The sequence below is a fragment of the Sander vitreus genome, chromosome 16 (genome assembly GCF_031162955.1).
Source record: "Sander vitreus isolate 19-12246 chromosome 16, sanVit1, whole genome shotgun sequence".
Taxonomy (NCBI): Eukaryota; Metazoa; Chordata; class Actinopteri; order Perciformes; family Percidae; genus Sander; species Sander vitreus.
The window spans coordinates 23,748,731-23,771,733 of NC_135870.1; the positions used below are offsets into that span (position 1 = coordinate 23,748,731).

Sequence of the window (23,003 nt, forward strand, 5' to 3'; positions counted from 1 at the left end):
AGTGCCCGTGTGGTCGCGCAAGGAGGGAGAGCGGTAACGGAGAGTAGAGTGCCGCTGTGAGGAAAAAGAGATAGTAAAGATGATTTAAAGTGAGTTAAAAGTGAACAAGAAAACAACAAGCTAGAGTTTCTCAAGACATGGTGGCTTTATCTATGGTCAATACTGCCGATAAAGTGAATGGAGTTACCCCCGAAAAACATCGGCTTAGCTTAAAGTGCCCATATTATGAAAAAATCACTTTTTCTGGGATTTGGGGTGTTATTTTGTGTCTCTGGTACTTCCACACGCATACAAACTTTGAAAAAAACAAACATCCATGCTGTTTTGAGTGCGATACTGTTTCTGAATGTGTCCTACCTTCAGTCTCCAGGCAAGCCGTTCAAAATCTGCACGGCTTTCTACGTCACTAGCCGAGACAAGGAGCCTAACCGTTAGCATGCTAGCGCTAGCATGCTAGCTCGTTCTCAATGGCAAAACACTGCTACAACACACACAAATTCACCCTAATCTACAAAATAAATTGTATAGAACTACTAACATGTCCCTGTTCTGCAGGTATTCCACACAAAGTTGGAAGTGCGCCCTAGTTTAGAAGTCTCCCGGCTAATCCTGCCTTGTACAGGCCGGAGCTAGCTCATGTAATCCTTACCTAGCTACTGCGCATGTGCGACTGACAACAGAGATGTTACAGAAGTTAAGAGGTCTCACTCTGTAGCTAAAACAGAAACCTGACAGCGTGTGAAAGGAGGAGCTGCAGCAATGTTGTTGCTATTTCTACCGATATAAGCCGCTCTGTTTTAGGCTACGAAATATGCATGAAGGCTGAAATTCAACGTGCCGTTTTATCGGGATAAAGCTATACACAGAAGGAAACTCTGCTAGCTGCTAGGCTAATGTGCAATGGTAAACACTGCAGCTGTAACGTTAATGTGTCTATTTAAGCTGAGAACGGAGAAATGTCTTTGCCTTTCCTACCGTAATACACGGTATAGAACATTGCGCTCCCAAACTAGCGAAAGGTCGGATTTGCTCCATCTTTTGATGATAAGTTTTGTTTAGAAAACACAATCCATGTCATTTGACACAATGAATCCATGTCATTAGACACAACGTGCAGGCCACTTTTTTGCGGTGATGACGGTGACGAGCTCAGACCCGCGGTAGGCGTCACGTGACAGCGGTAATGCGGTAACCGTCCCAGCCCTAACTGTACTTATAATAATAAAGGTGTACAGGTCTGAGAAAAGGTGTAATTAGCCAAAACAGGTAAAAACACCTGTGGAGGGGTACCATGGTTGTGTATGAACTCTGGGTAAACAAGACATCCACACTTTTTAGGATGCATCCATCGCTGACTCATTACAATTTGATTTCCTTTAGTCCAGCTGGTCATGACTCACCTGCATTCCAATGATGGCATAGATGAAGAACAGCATGGCAATGAGCAGGCAGACATATGGCAGAGCCTGAACACAAACACATAAATACAGGTTAAAGACACTCAGAGCACAAACTGATACATGTTACAACCTCTCTCTCATACACAAACACATATGGCCTCTTGTTTGATCTCTCCGTCTGTCTCTGCATACACACGCACACTCACAAATCGGATTCTCCGCAGAGGACTAGCGCCCTTATAAGGTTTTACAGTCTTATTTAAGAACCCGAGCAGTCAACCAGACCTGCAGGGTCGATTCTTTTAACCAGCTATTTATATCGCTGCGAGGAGGAGGAGAACATTTGTTGTAATTAAATAGCCACCTTTTAACACTCTGCAACTACTGTCCATTTTCATTGGGCTTAAAAGCTCTCACCACTGACATTAAACCTGCTATAAATTCCCTCGGCTGCAGCCCGGCGCTCTGCATTTAACTCAACTTGTCCCAGGGGATTTAGAGAGCAAACTGGCAGTGGGCGAAAATCTGAGCTGCTGTCTGCTGGGAGCTATATACTGTAGTTTGATTTTAACAGAAGAAGTCTGAAGTGTGCCTATGCCTGCTTTTGAGCCCTATTTTCCATTATTTGTATTTTGTATGATATTCTTTTATTTACCTATAAATCAATTGAATTGACGACCTTAACAATAAAATCTCTATTGAATAAATCCACATATGCATTTTTATACACTTGTGTCTTTCCTGACTGAATTCCCTTCGTCTCTTTTTCAGTAAAAACTTTTCTGTTTTGAAACTCGCTACATAATGGAAATCAAATGTACTTACATATTTTACATGCATGTCTAGAGGCACATACTGATGGTTTGCGTGTTTAGGTTCCTACTGTGTGTGTTTACTCACCTTGAAGGACTGAACAAAGGTCCACAGCAGGATACGGATGGTGTAGCCCTGCCGCAGCAGCTTGATGAGACGAGCCGCTCTGAACAGCCTCAGGAAACTCAGGTTGATCATTTTGTCCTGGAAGAGAAAACAAGAGACTCTGTGAGGTATTAAAATAAAGCCAGGATAAAGGGAATTTAAGCCATACCTACTATGTCACTCTGGAGAGAAAAACAGATGACACACACTTCTTTTTTACAAATTAATTCATCAGCAATAAAACACAACCTCAAGATATTACACAGCCCCACTTGGTCTGGTATGATCGGTAGCTCATGGTGGCTAATGGTAGCGAACTTTATGTAGATATTGCTGTTGAAGTGACATAACTGAGACTTGCCACCGTACAGCTAAAGTGACATAGGCTCCCTTTAAACTAATCTCATATCATTATCCAATGTTGCCTCACACGGTTTGTATGTCATTTTACGAAAAGGTTATGCACACATTTCCGTGAGTTATCCTACGAATGCAACATGTCAGCAACATGAGCGATCAGTGCGCCTGCAAACCCCTGCAGTGCAGAACTTGTTTAGTCAACTCAACTACTTGGTTAGGTTTAGGAAAGATCTGGGTTTGGGTTATAATGAGTACATTTGTTACGTAACTTACTGAACGTACGGTTAGTTAATTGCATAAGAAACAAAAGTATATAAAATAAGTCAGTTTTGTTTTCACACACACAGGTCATGAACTGCGGTCTCCTGGGTAAAAGTCCTGTGTTGTTTGACCCACACAGATTTTGTTGATCTTTATACAGTACTATGTCGCCTGACTTCCTCCTTGAGGGAGCCATGCTGTCCTGGCTCGTGGGTTATGTGAGTTATACACGGATTAAATAGTGCATTACTTTTTGTAATTATAAGTAGGAACAGTGAATGAGAACAGCGTGCTTTATCTGCATAACAAATCAAAGTAGACTGAACAGAGAGATAATACAAAGGAACAAGATGATAAAAACAGACTCAGATTTTTCAATCTGACTCTTGCCTTATACCAAGCAGCACAGACAACAAGAGCTGGATCCCAATCTGTGTTTTCATTCTCTTTCATTTAAAAGTTAAATTCAAGTTGAAGGGTTAAATACTAGCACTTGTTCTGCAAAGAAATGTCAGTCTTAACCAGATTTAGACTGCTTAGGGTCTAAGAATAGTGTTTAACAAGCACAAAAACACAGCAGGGTGGTGACATATTGTAATCTAGTTGCAATACAAACCAAACAATTTTAAGGATTTTGTAGATTCAAGTCATTTGGTAGTAGTAGTAGTTTCTGTCTCCCCCATGAGGAATTCTAAGTAATGACAGCAACACTGTCGGTGCGTCCACATGATACAAGCCTTCCGTGATTGTGCTTCACCCCCAACCCCTCCTCCACACAGTTGCTACGTAGTCAAGGAGGACACGGAGGATAAAAAAAAAAACATGATGAACTCTTCAGAAGAGGTAATTATCGTCACTCAAATTTACGCGAAAGTCGCCGGACGACACCAATCTTCTGAACACAGCCATACTGAGAAATACAGAGAGAGTTGTGTGGAGCAGATAGTCTTAATTAGCTTTGTATCAACTCATTTGGCAATGGCTTGAATGTAACGGACGTCCATTATTATAAAAGAGTTACGCACTAAAGGTTTAGTAAAAAAAAATGTCCGTGTACATTTCAAACGTCAGATTTTATGTAACTGTAACTGCTCTAAATGACTGTGTCGCTGTAAAGGCACACATTTCTAACAGTTAATAGGTGTTTTTTTCTGTTATATCGTGTCACATTGAGGACTCAGAAGGTAGGTAATTTAAACTAAGACTGTGGGAGAGAGCAACACTCACTGACGGGGGAATTGACAATAGCAGCGGCCAACAAGAAAAGCCACTTACCGTCTAGGTGTCAGATGTGACAGAGGGGGCAGAGTGAGGGCACAGGTGCCAGGAGAGACACAGCAGAAGATGGAAACAGCAAAAGAGAAGAAAAAAAACAGAGAAGGAAAGCAAGAGAGAAGAGACAGAAAAGAAGACTAATGATCACATGAAAAGAAAGTCACACAAAGAAAGAGACCGACTTTGCCACACAGAAAGCAACAGCACAATGCCTCAGCCCTCCATCTCACAATCAATTACTTTCGTCAATTTTTACAGAGAAAAAAAAAAAATGCTGCAAACTGTAACAGTAGTATTGTTCCTCCTGTTTCCCTGCGGCTTCCTTTGTTTCATGTATTGATTTTCTTATATTGATTTTCAGTATTGATTTTCATGATTTCATATTGTTTGGCTCGCAGTTTTCTTGGCTGAGCTTTTGATTCAAGGACGGAGACTGTAAGAGCTTAGCAAAGCATGGCTTCTACATTCATGATTTAATAGCTGAAGTGGTTGGTTCAGATTGCTAATGTTTGAAAAAAACAGTAAAAAAGACCCATCTTCGATAAACAAAATGACATGTAAATTAGTGCTGAGACAATTAGCCAATTAATTGTTTGTAACAATTTCGATAATCGGTCAATGGTGACGTTTTGCTGCTTTTCTTGTTTTTACAACATTGTGAATTGAAAACCTTTGGGTTTTAAACTGTTGATAAAATATATATATATATATATATATATATATATATATATATATATATATATGAAGATATCACCTTGGGCTTTCACAACTTGTGATGGGCATTTTTCACAATTTTATAGACAATAATTAATCAAGCAATCCAAACACTTATGGAGACAAACAGAATGAAAATAGCCATTACTTGCTAATCTAATGTAAATGATATTCCGTATATAGGTAAACTAATGGACCAAATCTACTTCCTGTATCACAGCATGCTGCAGCAGCTGTGAGCATGCACTGAATCCTGATACTCATGTACAAAGTGCCTTATAAGAGACTGGTGTAATGGCACTCAAGCGGAGCCCATGCTCGCTGCAGCTCTTACCTTAATCTCTGTGACCAAGATGTCTGTGATGCTTCCCAGCACAGTCACAAAGTCAAACACATTCCAGGCTGCTTTCAGGTAGTTCTAAAAGACAAAGAGCATAGACAGATCAGGCTGGACTGAGAGAGTTCATTCAAACTATGGTACAATTCTGGGTGTTTTCATACTCTATATGATGAAACAGAGTGGGAAAACTGTTCAAACTAGGGCTGCGACTATTGTTTTGCTGTGATTTTTGATTAATCAAATTAATGTTAGGTGTATAAAATATCCGAAAATAGTGAACAATGCCCAATGGGACATCTTCAAAAGCTTTCTTTTGTCCAACCAACAGTCCAAAATCCGATATTCAGAAGATAACTGAAGATATTCAGTTTACAATGATATTAATAATTTTTATTTTAAAAAAATTACCTCAATGATTAATTGATAATCAAAATAGTTGTCAATTAATTCTCTCTCTCTTTTACCCGATCAATATATCAATTACCTGACTAAATGTCTCTTTTTAAACCTTCCTAACCCATTTATATTTTAATAGACATTTTTCATACGATATAAACAGGTCCCCAGGCTTTATTTCAAATCACCATATTTCAGTTTTGTATACATTTTATATAGATTCAGTTAGAAAGCCAATAAAATGAATATTTGATGCATATGCAAAAAGTTGCAGGGGTGTGTAAAACTTTTTCACAAATATTGAAGAAAACCACACACACACACACACACACACACACACACACACACACACACACACACACACACACACACACACACAGCATAAACTGCTGAGCTGCTGCCTGCAGCCTGGTTGGCCTCAGACTGGTCAATCATCCAGCTCCTGAGGGCAGAGGCTGCTGCCAGGCCCTGCAGCTGCAGTCTGAAGAGATGCAGCAGCCGAGTGTTTATACCAGCAGATGTGAGGTCATTCGTCTGGGCTTAACAGCTAAACAGGTGGAGGCAAGTGGTGTGTGAGAAAAGCCATTTAATAAATGGGCCTGGTAAATGGAACGAAGAGATAAAACGTCTCGCTGCGGGCCAGACGGCCCCATGTTGGGAAAAGATTTATTCTTTTTGCGCACCCCCTGCTACCAATCATCCCTTCTTTTTCTTACCAGTTCACCCTCCTCATTCCGGAATTTGAGCTCTCACACCTTTTACTTTGACTGTTTTGTTATCCTATGCTACACATTTTACTGTATGCACCTTAGCCCAAACAAAATAACATCCTTCAAACATCCAAGTGTAACAAATGTCTCGGTTTCTTAATTAGAAATACCCGGTTAGTCTCTAAATACTAAGCATTCACAAGGACAACATTTAATTAACTGAGCACTAAAAGCACAGTAAGAGCAGCTTGATGCAGAAGTCACCCTCAGTCTCATTCTTCTGGCTGATTTGCATATCCAAAGAGAGATTACCCCTCATGCGTGTAAACAGAAACACAATATAACAGTGAATAATTGAAGAGTGCTTGATGAGTACACGCAGCATATGGTCTCACCAGTGGACCGAAGGCAATAATCTTGAGGATGCACTCCAGTGTGAAGAGGGCTGTGAAGACAATGTTTAAGTATTTCAGCATGGACTCGTACAGGTCTGGGGCTCCGTAGAACTGTGGACAGAAGTCAAAGCATACACTTAATATAGCTGGCAGTAGAGTGTAAAAGCTGCATTCTTTACCCCTGTGTACTGTTCAGATAGCTTTATGATACTGAAAACTATAAATGCAAAGCAAGAAGCACTCCAGACCAATTATATTTGATTGCTCAGACGCACTCTGGCAAGTACACGTATACATTTTAATATAGTATCAGTAGGCACTGTGTCTTGCCACTGTAGTAATGGCAGTTGATTGTGACACTAAAATGATCTGTGCCTGTTTGTGTTTATGTTATGCCGGCCTTAGACCAAAAGAGCCCTATCTTGCACCCGGCGCAGCGCAAAACCTGACGCAAGTGTCTTTGCTAGTTTAAGACCGACGCAATTGTCAATTTCCCATCCAGCACCCACGTCGTTTAAATAGCAAATGCACCTGCGCCCATCTTTGCGCCCATGGGTGTGCTGGTCTTACAGGGAGGTGTGTTCAGGTGCATTCTTGGCGTATTGCTATCTTGAGGCAGCGGAAAGTGATCGCGCCATTGACCAAAAAAACTTGGTCTAAGGTCAATAGCGCAGCATTTCATTGTTATTTTAACAGCAAATTAGTAAAATGCGCCTAGGCTCGTGCACGGCGCGCGCACACACTATGCTTGTTACACACACACACACACACACAGGGAACCACAGCAGCACACAAACATGCAACACAAAATGGATCGCCGAATCCAAAGTTACACAGCGCACTGGACATATTTGTATTTACACAGGCCTATATTAGTTTTGTTGAAAGTCACTACAGATATGACTACATTATTTTGTGTGAAATGTTTAATATTGTGTGAAGCTGTGTGCGTTTGCTGCTGGGAGCGGCTGGCTGTGTGTGGTGTATTTGGCCTTTTGCATGACTCTACTGCAAATATGAGCTACTGTAACCCCCAATTTCCACCGGATGCGGAATGGCTGCTGAACGGCTCCGGAACGGCGGCGGAGTCAATAGGTTTCCATTAAAGTCAATGTGTGTATTTCCACTGACTGCAGAACGGTTGCGTTCCGACTGCGTCCCAACTCCTCCGGAGCAGATACGCAGACCTTCTATTTTTGCCGGACGCCGGAGAGCTCCGCAGCAATTCAGCACACGGCAGATAGTGCGGGACAGGAAGTCGAGCACAGAAACAAAATAAACATCCGGTTAATTTTCTAAATAAAATACACCGTGCTCACGGCGGATCATATTTCCCTGCACTACACCTTGAAAACACAGCACAGAGTTGTTTCCCCTCTACTCCTCTGGATGGAAACTAACTGTTGTTTTTTTTGTGGTTCTATTCTACGTGAATTCGCGAGATATTGTGGGTCCTCGTGACTACAGCTGTCAGTCATGGCCGCAGCCGTGCCGCAACAAATCCGGACCTAGTGGGTATTGACGAATGGCGGAGCACGGAGCTGTTCCGCAGCGGAGCCGGTCCTCAGACGTTCTGCATTCAGTGGAAATCTGGAGTTAGAGAGCTGCGGCGGTTCTTGTGCGAAATAGAATCCTGCCACTGCTTCCTTTGACAAAATGTGCATGAGGGACTGAAATGTTACTCAAATTTGAAGTGTGAGAAACAAATGTGGGTACAATTGGACAAGCACCGGGCGAACAGAGCTCCTCTCTGGCACCAGCCTGCATTAATACCCAAACTGGCTGTTCCATTCCCTCAGAGATTTTCTCTTCTGAGTAGATGAATAAAGAAATTGCCAAGACACAAGCACTTCTCTCTGATAGCAGCAAGCACTGTTTGGCAGAAGTGTCGCAGTGGTGCAATGGTGATGGCGTTTGATATTTCATTGTTGACCATGTCCCAAAGCCAGACCAGCTATTGTTTTTGTAATTGCATCTCTGCCTTAAGAGCTAAATTATTAAAATGCTACAGATTCATGGGAACTGCCTCTGCTTCTGCAATCTTCTTAAATTATACAACAGTTTGCTGCATCATATTGGGAACTGAAGTATCACTTTTCTGTCTGAGAGGGATTTGAGAGGAATTGGCGCTTTAAATCACTAGCAGGAGGAATCACTGACCTTCATCATCAGCACGACTGTGTTGAGGGCGATTAAAGTCATGATGGCATACTCGAACGGCGACGACACCACAAACTTCCACATCTTGTACTGGAAGGACTGCTTGTTCTCTGGCATGTATCTCGTCAGCGGCTTGGCGTTGATGGCAAAGTCAATACATGCCCTCTGTTTGATGACAAGACAAAAACAAAAACAAACTGTGTATGAATCTTCTCTGATACGGGAACTTCACACCGTGCACCATAGAAAGGAAAAGTGCTGGAACAATCTAATTTAAAAACATGAAAGACAGCTGCCATGCCACAGGAGGATTTTATAAGTGTTTCTTAATATAAAAAGATGAGACTACAAATTGAGGCTCACTGATACATTAAAGAGAAAACACAGCGTGGCGTTAAAGTCTGTGTGGATTGGAGATGACAAGAGTGGAGAAGATAAACCCCACTGCTTTCTTCTTTAGTGCTTTGTTCTGTTTGAGGGAATTGTAAGCCATGTTAGACACAATGTGCCTGGAAGTGATGTTCAGAAGTGGATAAGCATGTGCTCTGATTTCTAATGAAGACAACATTTGTGATGCAAGAGACAAACATTTTTAGAAACTAGTGCTTCTTCAGAAATAATCAGCTTGTGTTCTTTCATTTAGGGGAGAGGGAAGTAATTGTTTTCCAGGAGAAAAAAACAACAACATAATGCATCACTTTCCACCACTCTCACACCTCATTCTTCTCCAGGCTGCACTCTGACATGGCCTTGTCTCCCTGCTCCTGGAAGGTGATGATGATCAAAGCCACAAATATGTTGACAAAGAAGAAGGGGAACACCACGAAATAGACCACATAAAAGATGGATGTCTCCATGCGGAAGCCTGGGCTGGGGCCCTCGTCCTCATAAGTGGCGTCCACGGAGTGCTTCAGGACCCTGAAAAGAAGGAAAAGATGAATTGACAAGAGATTCAAAGTGCCATGTAGAACTCACAGCAGGCTGTAAGGCTCTGAGTAATGGCTTGTAAAATATCTATAGAGGTTCAATGAATTCAGGCCCTCAACCTTGTCAGAATATTTCAACGAATTTCCGCAGATTTTTCAAAGTAGGACTGAAATGATTATTTTCATTACAGATCACAAGGTGACATTTTCAAATAACAAATCCAAAACACAAGAAAAATATTAAATTTACTATAAAGTAAGACCAAGAAAAGCCTTAAATTCTCACATTTGAAAACTTGTAACCATCGAATGTTCGGCATTTTTGCTTGAGAAATGACTCAAAGGATGAATAGATTATCATTTTAGTACTGGTCTTTTTTTTTCAAATCGACTACACAATAAATCATTTCAGAGTGATCCAGGCTCTCCTAATCTGCCTATTAGAGCTTTAAAATGTGAGATGACTTTTACCTGAAGAAAACCAGCAAATCAGCTCACCTCTACCTTTACCCCACTTTAACCTGAAAATCGCTAAAATAAATCCTGGAAGTGGAATCAAGCCAGCTTGATGAATGAAATCAAACTGTCTGGAAATATCCAGGGAACTTATCCCAAAATATCCAATCAGCCAGCCTGTACATTTTCTATTTATAAACCAATGAATGAGTCAAGACACAGTCTGGAGCCTGTGTGCCTTCAACAGAGGATAAGGCGGTGCAGTTGCCGGCCCACCAATTATTGCAGGTGTGTCCGTAAGTTAATGAGGGCTCCCGACTCCTCTGCTGTGAAATCAGGAAGTGCTCGACAGTTCTGCGACTTACTTGTTGAGCCTGGTCTTCACACTTTCTATAAGTTGGTGTATAATGTGTGGCTATGTGCAAAGCACTTCTAGCAGCATGGTGGCCCAATGGTTAGCACTATGGCCTCACAGCAAGAAGGTTCTGGGTTTGAATCCAGCCTGTGTGGAGTTTGTATGTTCTCCCCATGTTTGCGTTTCCACGTTCACCTCCAGGTGCTCCGGTTTCCCCCACCATCAAAAAAACATGTACTAGGTTCTCCAGTCAGTGCCCTTGATCAAGGCACTGGCTCAGATCTGGAGTTAGTCCCATAGACAGTATATAAGAATGGACCAACAGTTCCCGTTGCTCTGGACGGAGACCAGTGAAGGATATTAGAAGCACTTTTCCGGTGAGTGTTACTGCGCAGCCTCCAACTGAGAGAGAAGTTGTAAATGTGACGTGAGCAACCTGTCTGAAAGTTGTAAGTCTTCTGGTAGCTGTGCCAAGATAAATCTCAATCATTCCCAATCTTGCAGAGATGGAGAGCGTAGGTATATGTAAGGAGATAACATGGGCACAGGCTAATTATTGCTAACTAAAATGCTAGTTAACATTAGTAATTAAACTTAAACAGCTAATGTGAGTCGAAACTACCTGCGAGCTTCTCCTGTACTATACGGTAATTCCTCTACTATGCGTCAGTAAGTCACGTGATTATGACACAATCGTTAACCTATTTTTACAAAAACGTCTGCTACGGAGCCATAACGTGAGATACAAGGTAATGGAGCCTTTTAGACATTGTCGTGTTTCTTTAGAAATAAACAATGTACAAATAAAGTCTTTAAACGCTTCAAATGTAAAGTTATTTCGCTGTCAAAGTGACGTCAAAATGAATGGCAGTCAATGGAATGCTAACGTCAGGTGATCGCTTTGTAGCATCAAAATGGCGCCATAGGAGGTTCAAGCTCTGAAGCGAAGCTTACCCCCTTAGTTGGTCCCCGGGCGCTGTAAATGGCTGCCCACTGCTCCCTTGAGGGATGGGTTAAATGCAGAGAATGAATTTTGCTACATGTATGTGTATGTGACAATAAAGTACCTTTACTTTGTTACTTTTAAAAAGTACCCTACAAATGATGATGAAAAACTGTTCTCCCAAGAATAACGACAACATCAGTCTTTTCAGCAAGTATCCTAAAATGTATCATTACTTTTAAGTGACAAAGCCCTCTGGAGGCTGTAGAAGTTAATCAAAGGAGGAAGTAGGGAGACGTTGTTATGGAGCGACAAGGTCCACAGAGGGAGGTCTGTCTTTTACACACGAGACTGCTGCTTGTTTCCAATAATGAGTCAACTTTGTTTTTTTGGTGTCTTTTGGAAAGCATGACCACGATTAATACCTAACCTTAACCACGTATTTATTATTGTAACCATGACACACAAACGTGAGAATCTTTCCCGTCTCTACCGCCCAACCCACATGACATGATTGCAGCATTATTTTTTATTATATAACCTATCAGCATATTGTAATTCAAGATGACAGAGAAAAGTAGACCTCTGCACCTCATCTTGGCTCAGTTTTCTAGCCTGTGACGGGAGACCTTAGCCATCCTATTGGCTGTTCTACAAATGCAGATGCAGATAGGCATGCACATCCCTTTGGATGGTAAATGGCTGATTCAATCGAAACAGAAAAAGTTGCTATCCTACACTACAAAGCAACCCAAAAAAGGAAGATGGACTTCTCAAAAAGAGTTTAAAAGAGAGTCTGCCAATAAACGCAATAAAATGATATCAACGAAGGGTTTCAGACATGGAGAGAAAATGTCGTTAAGTCTTTACAAAGAAAACAGGACGGTCATACTCAAAGAACTGCATCGAGATCACAATCACTATCTGGATGATTGAAATGAATGACTACTACTCGTGCAGGTTACTGTATGAAGCGCGTGCATATACCCATGCTTGTCTAGTGGGAGGGGCTTAAGACAGAGAGGGGAGAGCTGCAGGAGGAGGGCTATATTGGTTACAGGGTGCGATTTGCCGGGGGGGGGATGCGTGGGATTTTCCCTTTCTGGTCTACATATCCCTGCCTCTGCTGAATTATTTGTATCCCCGGTGGGGACTAAATGTATCCCCCCCTCAAAGTGATCAATGCTACTTCACCAATAGACCGTTATATATCTAAAATAGAAGTATTTTAAACTAAAAGCACTGTAACGTAAACAGTCTATAGTGTGTGGCCGGGTTAGCTCAGTTGGTAGAGCAGGCGCACATATATAGAGGTTTACTCCTCGACGCAGGGGCCGCGGGTTCGACTATGACCTGTGGCCCTTTGCTGCATGCTCATTCCCCCCCTCTCTCTCCCCTTTCATGTCTTCATCTGTCCTGTGAAATTAAAGGCCTAAAATGCCCCAATAAAAAAAAAGCATACCAATAGTCTATAGTGCGATAGAACGATAAAATCCGAGCAGCATTTGCTGGTTGTATTTAGCCGCTACAGAGCGCACACTTCCTGCATTACTGCATTACTTCAAATACTAAGTTACTCCTCTAGTAAACTAGTATTCACATGAAATAAAACAATAAAACATTGAGACCATTCAGCAAGGCACTCTGGGTAACATTCAACACACAAACTGGTTGCTATGGACTCGCCACTAGGCTTCCTCCACTTCGCCGTTTAAACAAAGTGGAATAAACGTATAAAAAAATCTACACAAAACCCGCAATCAATTAGTAAGCTGACATCAAATGTTGCATTTAAGAAACCTTTATTGTAACCTTGGCACGGTAAGATGTCCAGACTAGTGCAACAGTAACTTTCGTTTTTTGCGTCCTGCTGCTCCCATCGTCAGCCAGGTAATATTTTTTTTACTAAAGCAGTATATGAAATCAGATGTATTACCTACCACCAGTTAGTTGTTTTGTGTTATTTAAGATATTTATACAATAGCAGCTCCACCTGCCCCCCAGCAAACTCATGGGTCAGACCCATCTGGTAGCGAAGGAGAGCCGAGACTAAGAGCTACATGGAAAAATATGCACCAAACAAGCCACTTTGAAATGTTGCTGTTTCATGAATACAAAAGTTGGGTGACCCCCGGACTGAAAAATGTTGGATGACCCTCCCCTCAGCAAAGAATAAAAAGACATGACCCTCCCCTATTTTCCTCCGGTGGTCCATTCCATAAATACCGAACGGTCCCTAAGTTGAAATTCTATCTTTTCTGACAGCAATGCTAATGCCAGTATTTTCTCCTTTTGAAATTTCCGTTCCGTGACAGAATTTCTGTTTGTGTTTTGGCCTGTGTGTTGTTATCAACTGCCCAGTTTGTCAGCCAGGCCGGGTTGCCAGATATACCTGTAAAAACGTAAACCCAGCGCGTGCTACAGCTGTAACGTCAGTACAGCCATGAAAGCAGCAAACAAACTAACAGGATCTTGCTCTATATATATATAATATGAGATATATATATATATATATATATATATATAATATGAGATATATATATATATATATATATATATATATATATATATATATATATATCTCTCTATATATATATATATATATCTATCTATCTATCTATCTGGTGCTTTTTTACCCCTAGCTGCACAACTGAAAACAGAGTTGAGATTAGAAGGACTCTATAATCATAAATTCTCAGTCAGTGTTTTAGGAGCTGGTATCAATCATGTCCAGTCACATCAACTCCACTCAGCCCCACCCCAACAGGTAATTTTGTTCTTGTTTCTTTTATTGAGTATCTATGTATCTGTCCAATTTTAGGTTTAGCTGTTTGTTAGTTGACTTATCAACATATTACCTCTGTTTCTAGCATGCTTGACTTTCATTAAAGAAAGGTAACAGAGTTGTAACTTTTGAAATATCATATGTAGTTCTTATGTATCCCAACTCATGTTGTGCTGTCACTGCTTGTTTAGGAGTGTGTGATTTTTAGAACATCATGACAAGCTTAGTCAGTTTAACAATTTAATTTGCATCGTCAGGTAAATATATCTAATGAAATAAGCAAACAGGCATCAACAGTCCTTGACAGAGATGATGATGATGATGATGATGAATAAATCTGCCTGAAGTACTTTAGCTCCTGCACGGAATGGCAGACTGAGGACATCTATGCAATAAGCCTCGATTGCAGCTTTAGAGAACGCACAGTAATTAAGCCTGGGAGAAATCAGTTGGGTTTAATCTGCGCTGTACTACCGGCCTCCAGGTGCACTCATTTCACTGCAAGTTACTGAAGGAAATTATTATATTAAAAAAAGAATAATGTACTGTCGCCATCTTTTCTTTTTTAAACCAATGTATTCCCTCCATCTATTAATCTATATCTATTTATCTATACATCTGTTTTCATCATTTTTATATTCACCTTAGTAAACCACTGTTTAAGCTGACTTAAAGTTGCTTGTGTGAGGTGCAACACAAATAAAGTGATATGGAGGTTGTTCTGACTTACAGTGGCCATCCCTCCCCGGTGGACACAGTGAAGAGCGTAAGGAAGGCCCAGAGGACGTTATCGTAGTGAAACTCGTACTTCCTCCACTCTCTGGGCTGAGCTGCCACGTCATCCCTGTCGTAGTCCAGAAACTGACCCCTGAGAGAGAGAGAGAGACGGGAGGAGAGACAGTCACGGGAGAAGAGATGTAATCAAAAGAGGAGAAAGAGACTAAACTACATCATCATAAAAGAAGAGAAGAGAATTTCAGTATAAAAGCATATGTTAGAAAATGGCAAACACCATGGCTGAATGTAGAGGAGTCTAAATAAGTCAGTTACCTAATAAAATGTGGTTTCATTCAGAAGACATTCAGGCATGGAGAAAAGTTTGGGTTATGTACCTGCAGTCTTTCTCCAGACCCTTGGACTCGTCGGTGCAGTAGAAGAATTTACCCTTAAAGAGCTGCACGGCGATAACAGCGAAGATGAACATGAAGAGCATGTAGACGATGAGGATGTTAAGAACATTCTTCAGAGAGTTCACAACGCAGTCGAACACCGCCTGAAAAAACACACACACACACACACACACACACACACACACACACACACACACACAAATCAATAAATGTAAGGTGCTGCATTGATCTTCATTCTCTCCACTCTTAGGAAGCGTAAACATAACTAGTGCTCAACGCTAACTTTTTTTCCAAAGGAGCACATGTGCTCGTAAGTAGAAAAATTTAGGAGCGCATAATGAAATTGTATCAAATAATACAAAATGTGTTTTTCTTTCATAAAAGGAATACGAGGAGATATTTACAAGCAAAGGGATTTCATTTATTTGAATAGAACAAGTAGCCTAAACTAGGTTTTTGATTATTTCTGCTTCAAACTGTATTTATTTAATATTCATGTAATAATTTATACTTTAAACTGTACAAGGTTCAAGGTTCATTTATTGTCATTGTACAACAAATATCCCACTAAATCCAGACAGACCTTTGGATAGAGTAGGGTCTCTGCAGATACAGGCACCACCACACGCTTCTAGTCAGAAGTCAGAAGTGATGATTGATAAGGGATTATCAGTGTATTACAAACCCCATTCCAATGAAGTTGGGACAAGGTTCACCACTTTGTGAACAACTGTGTGAGCAAATAGTCCAACAGTTTAATAACAATGTTTCTCAACGTACAATTGCAAGAAATTTAGGGATTTCATCATCCACAGTCCATAACATCATCAAAAGATCCAGAAGATCTGGAGAAATCTCTGCACGTAAACGGCAAGGCTGAAAACAAATATTGAATGCCTGTGACCAACGATCCCTCAGGCGGCACTGCATTAAACTCCGACATTATTATATAAAAGGATATTACCACGTGGACTAAGGAACACTTTGGAAAACCATTGTCAGTTAACACAGTTCGTCGCTACAGCTACAAGTGCAAGTTAAAACTCTACCATGCAAAGCGAAAGCCATTTATCAACAACACCCAGAAACGCCGCCGCCTTCTCTGGACCTGAGCTCATCTGAGATGGACTGATGCAAAGTGGAAAAGTGTGCTGTGGTCTGACAAGTCCACATTTCAAATTGTTTTTGGAAATCATGGACGTCATGTCCTCCGGGCCAAAGAGGAAAAGGACCATCCAGATTGTTAAGTTCAAAAGCCAGCATCTGTGATGGTATGGGGGGGTGTTAGTGCCCATGGCATGGGTAACTTGCACATCTGTGAAGGCACCATTAATGCTGAAAGGTACATACAGATTTTGGAGCAACATATGCTGCCATCCAAGCAAAGTCTTTCTCAGGGACATCCCTGCTAATTTCAGCAAGATGATGCTAAGCTACATTCAAACATGTTACAACAGTGTGGCTTCATAATAAAAGAGTGCGGGTACTAGACTGGCCTGCCTGCAGTCCAGACCTGTCTCCCATTGAATATGTGTGGCGCATTATGAAGCGCAAAATACGACAACACAGACCCAGGACTGTTGAGCAACTGAAGTCGTACATCAAGCAAGAATGGGAAAGAATTCCACCTACAAAGCTTCAAAAATAAGTGTTCCCAAACACTAAGAGTGTTGTTAAAAGGAAAGGTGATGTAACACAGTGGTAAACATGCCCCTGTCCCAGTTTTTTTGGAACGTGTTACAGGCATCAAATCAAAATGAGTGAATATTTGCAAAAAAACAATAAAGTTTATCAGTTTGAACATTAAATATCTTGTCTTTGTAGTGTATTCAATTGAATATAGGTTGAACAGGATTTTTTTTATTTACGTTTTACAACGTCCCAACTTCATTGGAATTGGGGTTTGTAGTTTATACATAGTGTTTTAGGAAAATCTTGCATAGAAATAAACACAATATAGCTTTTTGACAGGATGATAGGTGGATTTATCTTACTTTTGGACAGAGCCAGGCTAGCTGTCTACCCCTGCTTCCAATGTTAATGCTAAGCTAAGCTAATCATCTCTTCATTGTATCTTTATATTTATCAGACTGATACAAGAGTAGTATTAACCTTTTTATCGAACACTCGGCAAGAAAGCAAAAGTAGCACATTTTCCCGAAATGTCAAATTAGTAGTACAAAGGTGTTCTGAACATTGTTTATCAAATTTAGCAGAGTAAGTTAACTGCTGTTGAAATAAATGGGTATAACTAACCTAGATTTCTAAAAGCTCACCCAAATTCAGCTCAGGTTTAACCCAGATGTCTGGACGCCTTATGTCCTGCAAACTACCAAATCAATGCTCACAAAAACACACCTTTGCATGAAGTCTGTCTCTGTGTCTCCTGGCTGTCACTCTCTCTCTCCAGCTACTTCATTCTGTCAGCTTGTACTGTGATCTATCTGTGAGATGGAGTGCCTTGTCTATCTATCCTGACATGTATGCAATCTAACCAATGAATATGCTGCTGCATGACTGACTGCCGTCAATGTTTTTGTCTCCAGAGAGAGGATGGAGCATACAGTATATCTCCCCTCCTCTACCAGCCTGTCCGTCAAACCGCTCTGGCCAAGTATCCAGGAACAGTTGTGGATGAGCGTCTGTCTGCCAGCTCAGATCTGCCTCAATCATTTCACTCCTATTACTCCAATCAGATCTTTCATCTTTTATCAGATTCATTACTTTTGGATGATCAGCTGCCTTTAAGCACCAGGGGGAAGCTTTCGTTTCTGCATTAGAGGAAACAGTTGAGTGTCTTGCCTTGATGAGAGTCACAATCCAATAATACAGATTCTTCACTCTACGCACGAGGTATAAGATTATTTATCACAAAGCCACTATGTAGAATTTCAAAATGTCGAACCTTAGCACCCCCAGTGGTTGTGTCAAAAAGGATTTTCACTGGGATTGTCAAATATTTATACGATCCAAAAATGATGCAACCAGAATAATTTCAGAAATGATATACAAAGTTCCATTAATGAATGTGAACGTTTCTTTGTGAAACTTAGCTCAACATACATTCAGATATTGAAAATGTGCAATGCGTTAAGTTCTGTAAATCCACTGAATGGGAATACGTGGACCACTTATGGTGAGGTTTCTTTGCCTTTTCACATTAAGTCAGAGATTTCCTCACTTTTCTCTTTTGAGCACAGTTTAAGTAGTACAGTAAGTAATTTTGAACATGAACACAAATGAAACATACTTTATGCAAAGAAAGATAAAAGCAAAGCAAAGAAAGATAAGAGAAATTAAAAACCTAATGGCAAACACAAAACACTAGATCAAAGATGGTTCATATTTAACTGAATGCCAAAAGAGTGCTGTAGGAATGATCCCTAAAACCAGCAAATTAAGTTAGCAATTTTGCACTTGCGGTTCCCTCGTCTTGAAGCCAATGGGTTTTTGGTTAGATGTCCGAAATAAGGTTTGTGTTTAACACAAGCTGAAGAGATTTTCACATTTTGTTTAAAATAAAAACGTAGGTAAGAACTTTGAAGTTTTTACGTGTCTTGAAAGGTGACGAAATGAGACTAGAAAGGCTGTGGGGGACCACTGAAATTCAATAGAACTGCTTTGATTCCGTACTACGTACAGCAGATGCTCTAAACAAAAGGAGCAACTACTAACTTTTCAGAGCCACGTTCCAAGCCTAGAGCATGAGTGTTTGATGCTCCAAACACAGTTTCTCCATGACTGGATCTACATTTTGTATCTGTGTCTTTTAAAGGGGGACCGAAACTGGAAAAATTGCATAGTATGCCTTTAAAGAGTGTATGTTCTGTGAAATGCAGGCTATCAATGAGCCTCCTTGCACTGAACTACTTCAGTAAAGGAAGCAATTTCCAGTCACTTACTTCCAATATGTGTGACTCCAACCTCATAGACAGAACACCCCAAAGGTCAAACCTTTCATTAGAGAGCTAGAGATACAATATTTATATATCATTTAAAACCAGACTGTTTTAAATGAGATATATCCATTCCTCTTTGGTATACTATAAATGCATTTGACTCATTATAGCGTGTGACTGACGCTGGATGTGGCCCCAGCTGCTCCGTGCGTTTCTTATAATGCACTGGGTGGGTTACAGATTGGATCACTGTACCTTCAGCTTGGGAAGCCGTTTAATGGTCTTGAGAGGCCGCAGGACTCGGAGGACCCTCAGGGACTTAATGGTGTTGATGTCCTTGCCTTTCGTCCCTCTGTGCAGATAGAGAGTAGAGTTAGTCTGGGTGACGTGGTGTCACCGTCAAGCATGTAAACCTTTTCATCCCATCGTTGAGTAACAAGAGCAGATTGTAGTTAACTGTGTACACAGATAAATACACCTTTATTCTGTTAGTAGAGTTACATGCATGTGAGTTCATGTTATTCCACAGAAGCAGGAGGGCCATCGATTTTCCGAATCGATTTGATTGTGATTAACAAGGGTCTGATTCGATTACATTTTCTATTCTATATCCATTTGGTTAGGGAAATTTCAGTTACAATACCAATTTTGCTTGGATATAAAAGAGATTCTCAGAGAACTTAAAGGTGCAGTAGGTAAGACATAAAACTAGTCATATTTGCTGAAACTGACCCTATGTTCCAGTAGAACTACATGAAGCAGGTAATTAAAAAAAAATCTGTCTCCTCTGGCACCACCTACAGCCTGTAGTGCGATTTGCAAAAATCCACAGCTCCCTGTTCAGATGCACCAATCAGGGCCGGGGGTGGTGTCTAACTGCGTCAATCACTGCTCATGCACACGCATTCTCCCTTGTGGGGGGGAGGGGCTTAGGAGACAGTTTTGGGCTTTAGTGGAAAGGGACTAAGAAGTTGTTGATGTTCAAATTTTTGGGCTAAGTCCTGGATCTTCACAATCCTAGCTACAGCACCTTTAAGGCTTAAAACAAATTAACAGCTTAATGTTTTCATCAAGACCCCCAAAAAGTTAAAGTACTTTTTTAACTTAACAGGACTAACATGACAGCTATTGAAAAGGCCTATATTAAAAGATACATTTCATGATTTCATTAATTGATATCAGATCACTCAAAACTAAACTCTACTCTTCTTCAACAATCAAAATATTTGACTGCAAATACTTGTTCACTTTTTAATGTCGGGCGTTAACTTATTATGCATTTTCCACTGTTGGTATTGATTCTTTTAGTTTACTAACATATATTTAATCACTTTTTCTACAGTGGCCATTGTTTGTGTGTAACCCCAAAACCCATATATATATATATATACATATATATATATATATATATATATATATATATATATATATATATATATATATCGCAGATAATAGTCAAACAAAGCTAACATGCTGTTTCTGTAGAATAACATACAGACATTTCATACTGTTTAGAGTATATGCACAAAGAATCCACTCCTGGTTGAGGAAGCAGCTTCTTTGCAGGAACCATTGCTGTCAGTCGTTGCAGATGCTGCAGTTATTGTTAAATGGTCACAGAGGGGGAGGTGGGTGTGGGGGTTTAAAAACTAGCTGTTATGCTAATGACATGCAGCTGAGCCATCATTCACTCAGTGCCTGACATTGGCCAAGGACAGTGGGAGAGGAGTTTTTTAATTAATCAGTCACACGTACACACAATGTGGCTGTCACTCTCAATAAAAAAATGTTTCTCATTTGCTTCTTCATGACTTCAAAAAGTTCTGAGATGTACACATTGAGAGTGTATATATGTGTGTGTGTGTGTGTGTGTGTGTGTGTGTGTGTGTATGTGTGTGTGCATTGCAAGTAAGCAAGCAACTGTATGTGTGAAGGATGTGAAGGACACAAGCATACTAGGAAAACATGAAAAAGCCCTGTTATTGACCCCTAGAGGCCCCGTTGCTTCTTACAACAGCATGAGGTAGTTACCAAATCTTTTCACCCCCAGGGGAGAACAACAACTCTTACTGTAAAAAGAATATTATTTATTCAAGCTAGCATTGTAAAAGAAAGAAAATGTACCTACAGGCTATTAAACAAGGATTATAAGAATCCATGCGTTGTCTTTTTAGTCACCTTTCCCAAAAAAACAAGAGCAAAAGTGTAAGGATGGACTAAAAAGCTGTAAGCGTTAGCATGTCTGGCTAACTACCAACAGTACTTACTAAGCGTAATGTCCAAAGGCAAGGGGCATGTCATTAACTAACTATATTAATACATTATGTGGGGTTACATGCAATTGTATCTTTATCCCTGGGACATGCAGCTTTAGCTTTAGCTTAAGCAGCAACCTCCTGTGCTGAAAAAATAAACCACCGCGGACCAAAACTGCAGTTTCTTAAATGGCCACTTGAGGCTGGCTCCAAAATGGAAATCAGTCTGAGTAATGGAACATTATTTCCTTATTATGAATACCAAATTAGAAATTCCTTTCCAGGAAAAAAATAGTTATCAGCTCCTTTCTAGTAAATAATCTGGAAACTAAGGTACCTGTAAAATAAAGCATGATCACACATCAGTACACCCTTCTCTCCCAATCTCTTCCTCTCTGTGTGCCTGGTTTGCTTTAAGGTTTGCCATTCACACAGAGACACACACTCACACAGGCCCCGGTCAATCTGGCAGACTCTAATTTAATAAACACCTGGGTGGCCAGAGGAAGGTATTATATAGATGAAAACAAAATGTTCAAGTTGTGACCGTTTACCCATTACTGAATGAAAACAATTATTTCTCGTGTCTAAAAGTCTGTGACGTGGTGAGGGACAGAAGCATGGTTCCATACATTTTAGTCCTTTTCCTTTCTCAATGGAAGTCTAACAGAATGACATGCAGCGCTCATGCTTGGATGGCTTGGTTACCCTGGCATGCAATCTGCAAACTCAATGCCAGTCCTCACTATTCAAGGAACTAAACATTGAGACAGAAAGAACAGTCTCCCAATAGCTTTCAGAAGTGCCGTGCGCCAGGAAGATGATGAACATCAACGTGTGTGTGTGTGTGTGGGTGTGTGTGTACACAAGGTTGTGCGTTCACATTAACTCAGCACTGATTGCTTAGAGTCCAACTAAAATCACATTTAGTCATACGTGTTTTCAGTCTAAAATAATGTGAGTTGCATTTTTTTTTTTATACATATTTTCCTCTTTACTTTCTATACAGTAACTGGGAGCATTTTCTGAACTGTCAACGATACAAAAGGACCTTGGTTACTGTAAAGTGTGGTGATCAGCATTTTCTTTTTTTCTTCCAAAAATATACAATTACTGTAAGAGAATAAAAAACAAAAGTTGTGAATGTGTGTGGGGGGTTAACATTTTTTTAAATCGTACCCCTTCAAAAGAAAATCTTAAAAATGTTCAAAACCCAAAATAATCATCCCTACATACAATGTGTTTTATGGAGAAAAAAACAATAATCAAGTATTATTTCCCTTATATAAACAGGTTGTAACCCTGCTTTTCAATGAAATAAGCAC

General features: G+C 40.4%; 1 protein-coding gene across 3 annotated transcripts in view; it reads right to left on the reverse strand.

The window, feature by feature from the left end:
- cacna1bb (calcium channel, voltage-dependent, N type, alpha 1B subunit, b) overlaps positions 1-23,003 on the reverse strand; it is a 209,735-nt gene that overhangs the window by 37,827 nt on the left and 148,905 nt on the right. For all 3 annotated transcript variants that reach the window (XM_078270682.1, XM_078270681.1, XM_078270680.1), the window contains 9 exons: positions 19,679-19,775; positions 15,507-15,667; positions 15,125-15,262; positions 9,646-9,847; positions 8,930-9,094; positions 6,770-6,880; positions 5,263-5,346; positions 2,301-2,417; positions 1,401-1,466 (listed from right to left, as the gene is read on the reverse strand). In XM_078270682.1, the coding sequence (XP_078126808.1) occupies positions 1,401-1,466; positions 2,301-2,417; positions 5,263-5,346; positions 6,770-6,880; positions 8,930-9,094; positions 9,646-9,847; positions 15,125-15,262; positions 15,507-15,667; positions 19,679-19,775 (1,141 nt within the window). The remainder of the gene's footprint in view (positions 1-1,400; positions 1,467-2,300; positions 2,418-5,262; positions 5,347-6,769; positions 6,881-8,929; positions 9,095-9,645; positions 9,848-15,124; positions 15,263-15,506; positions 15,668-19,678; positions 19,776-23,003) is intronic.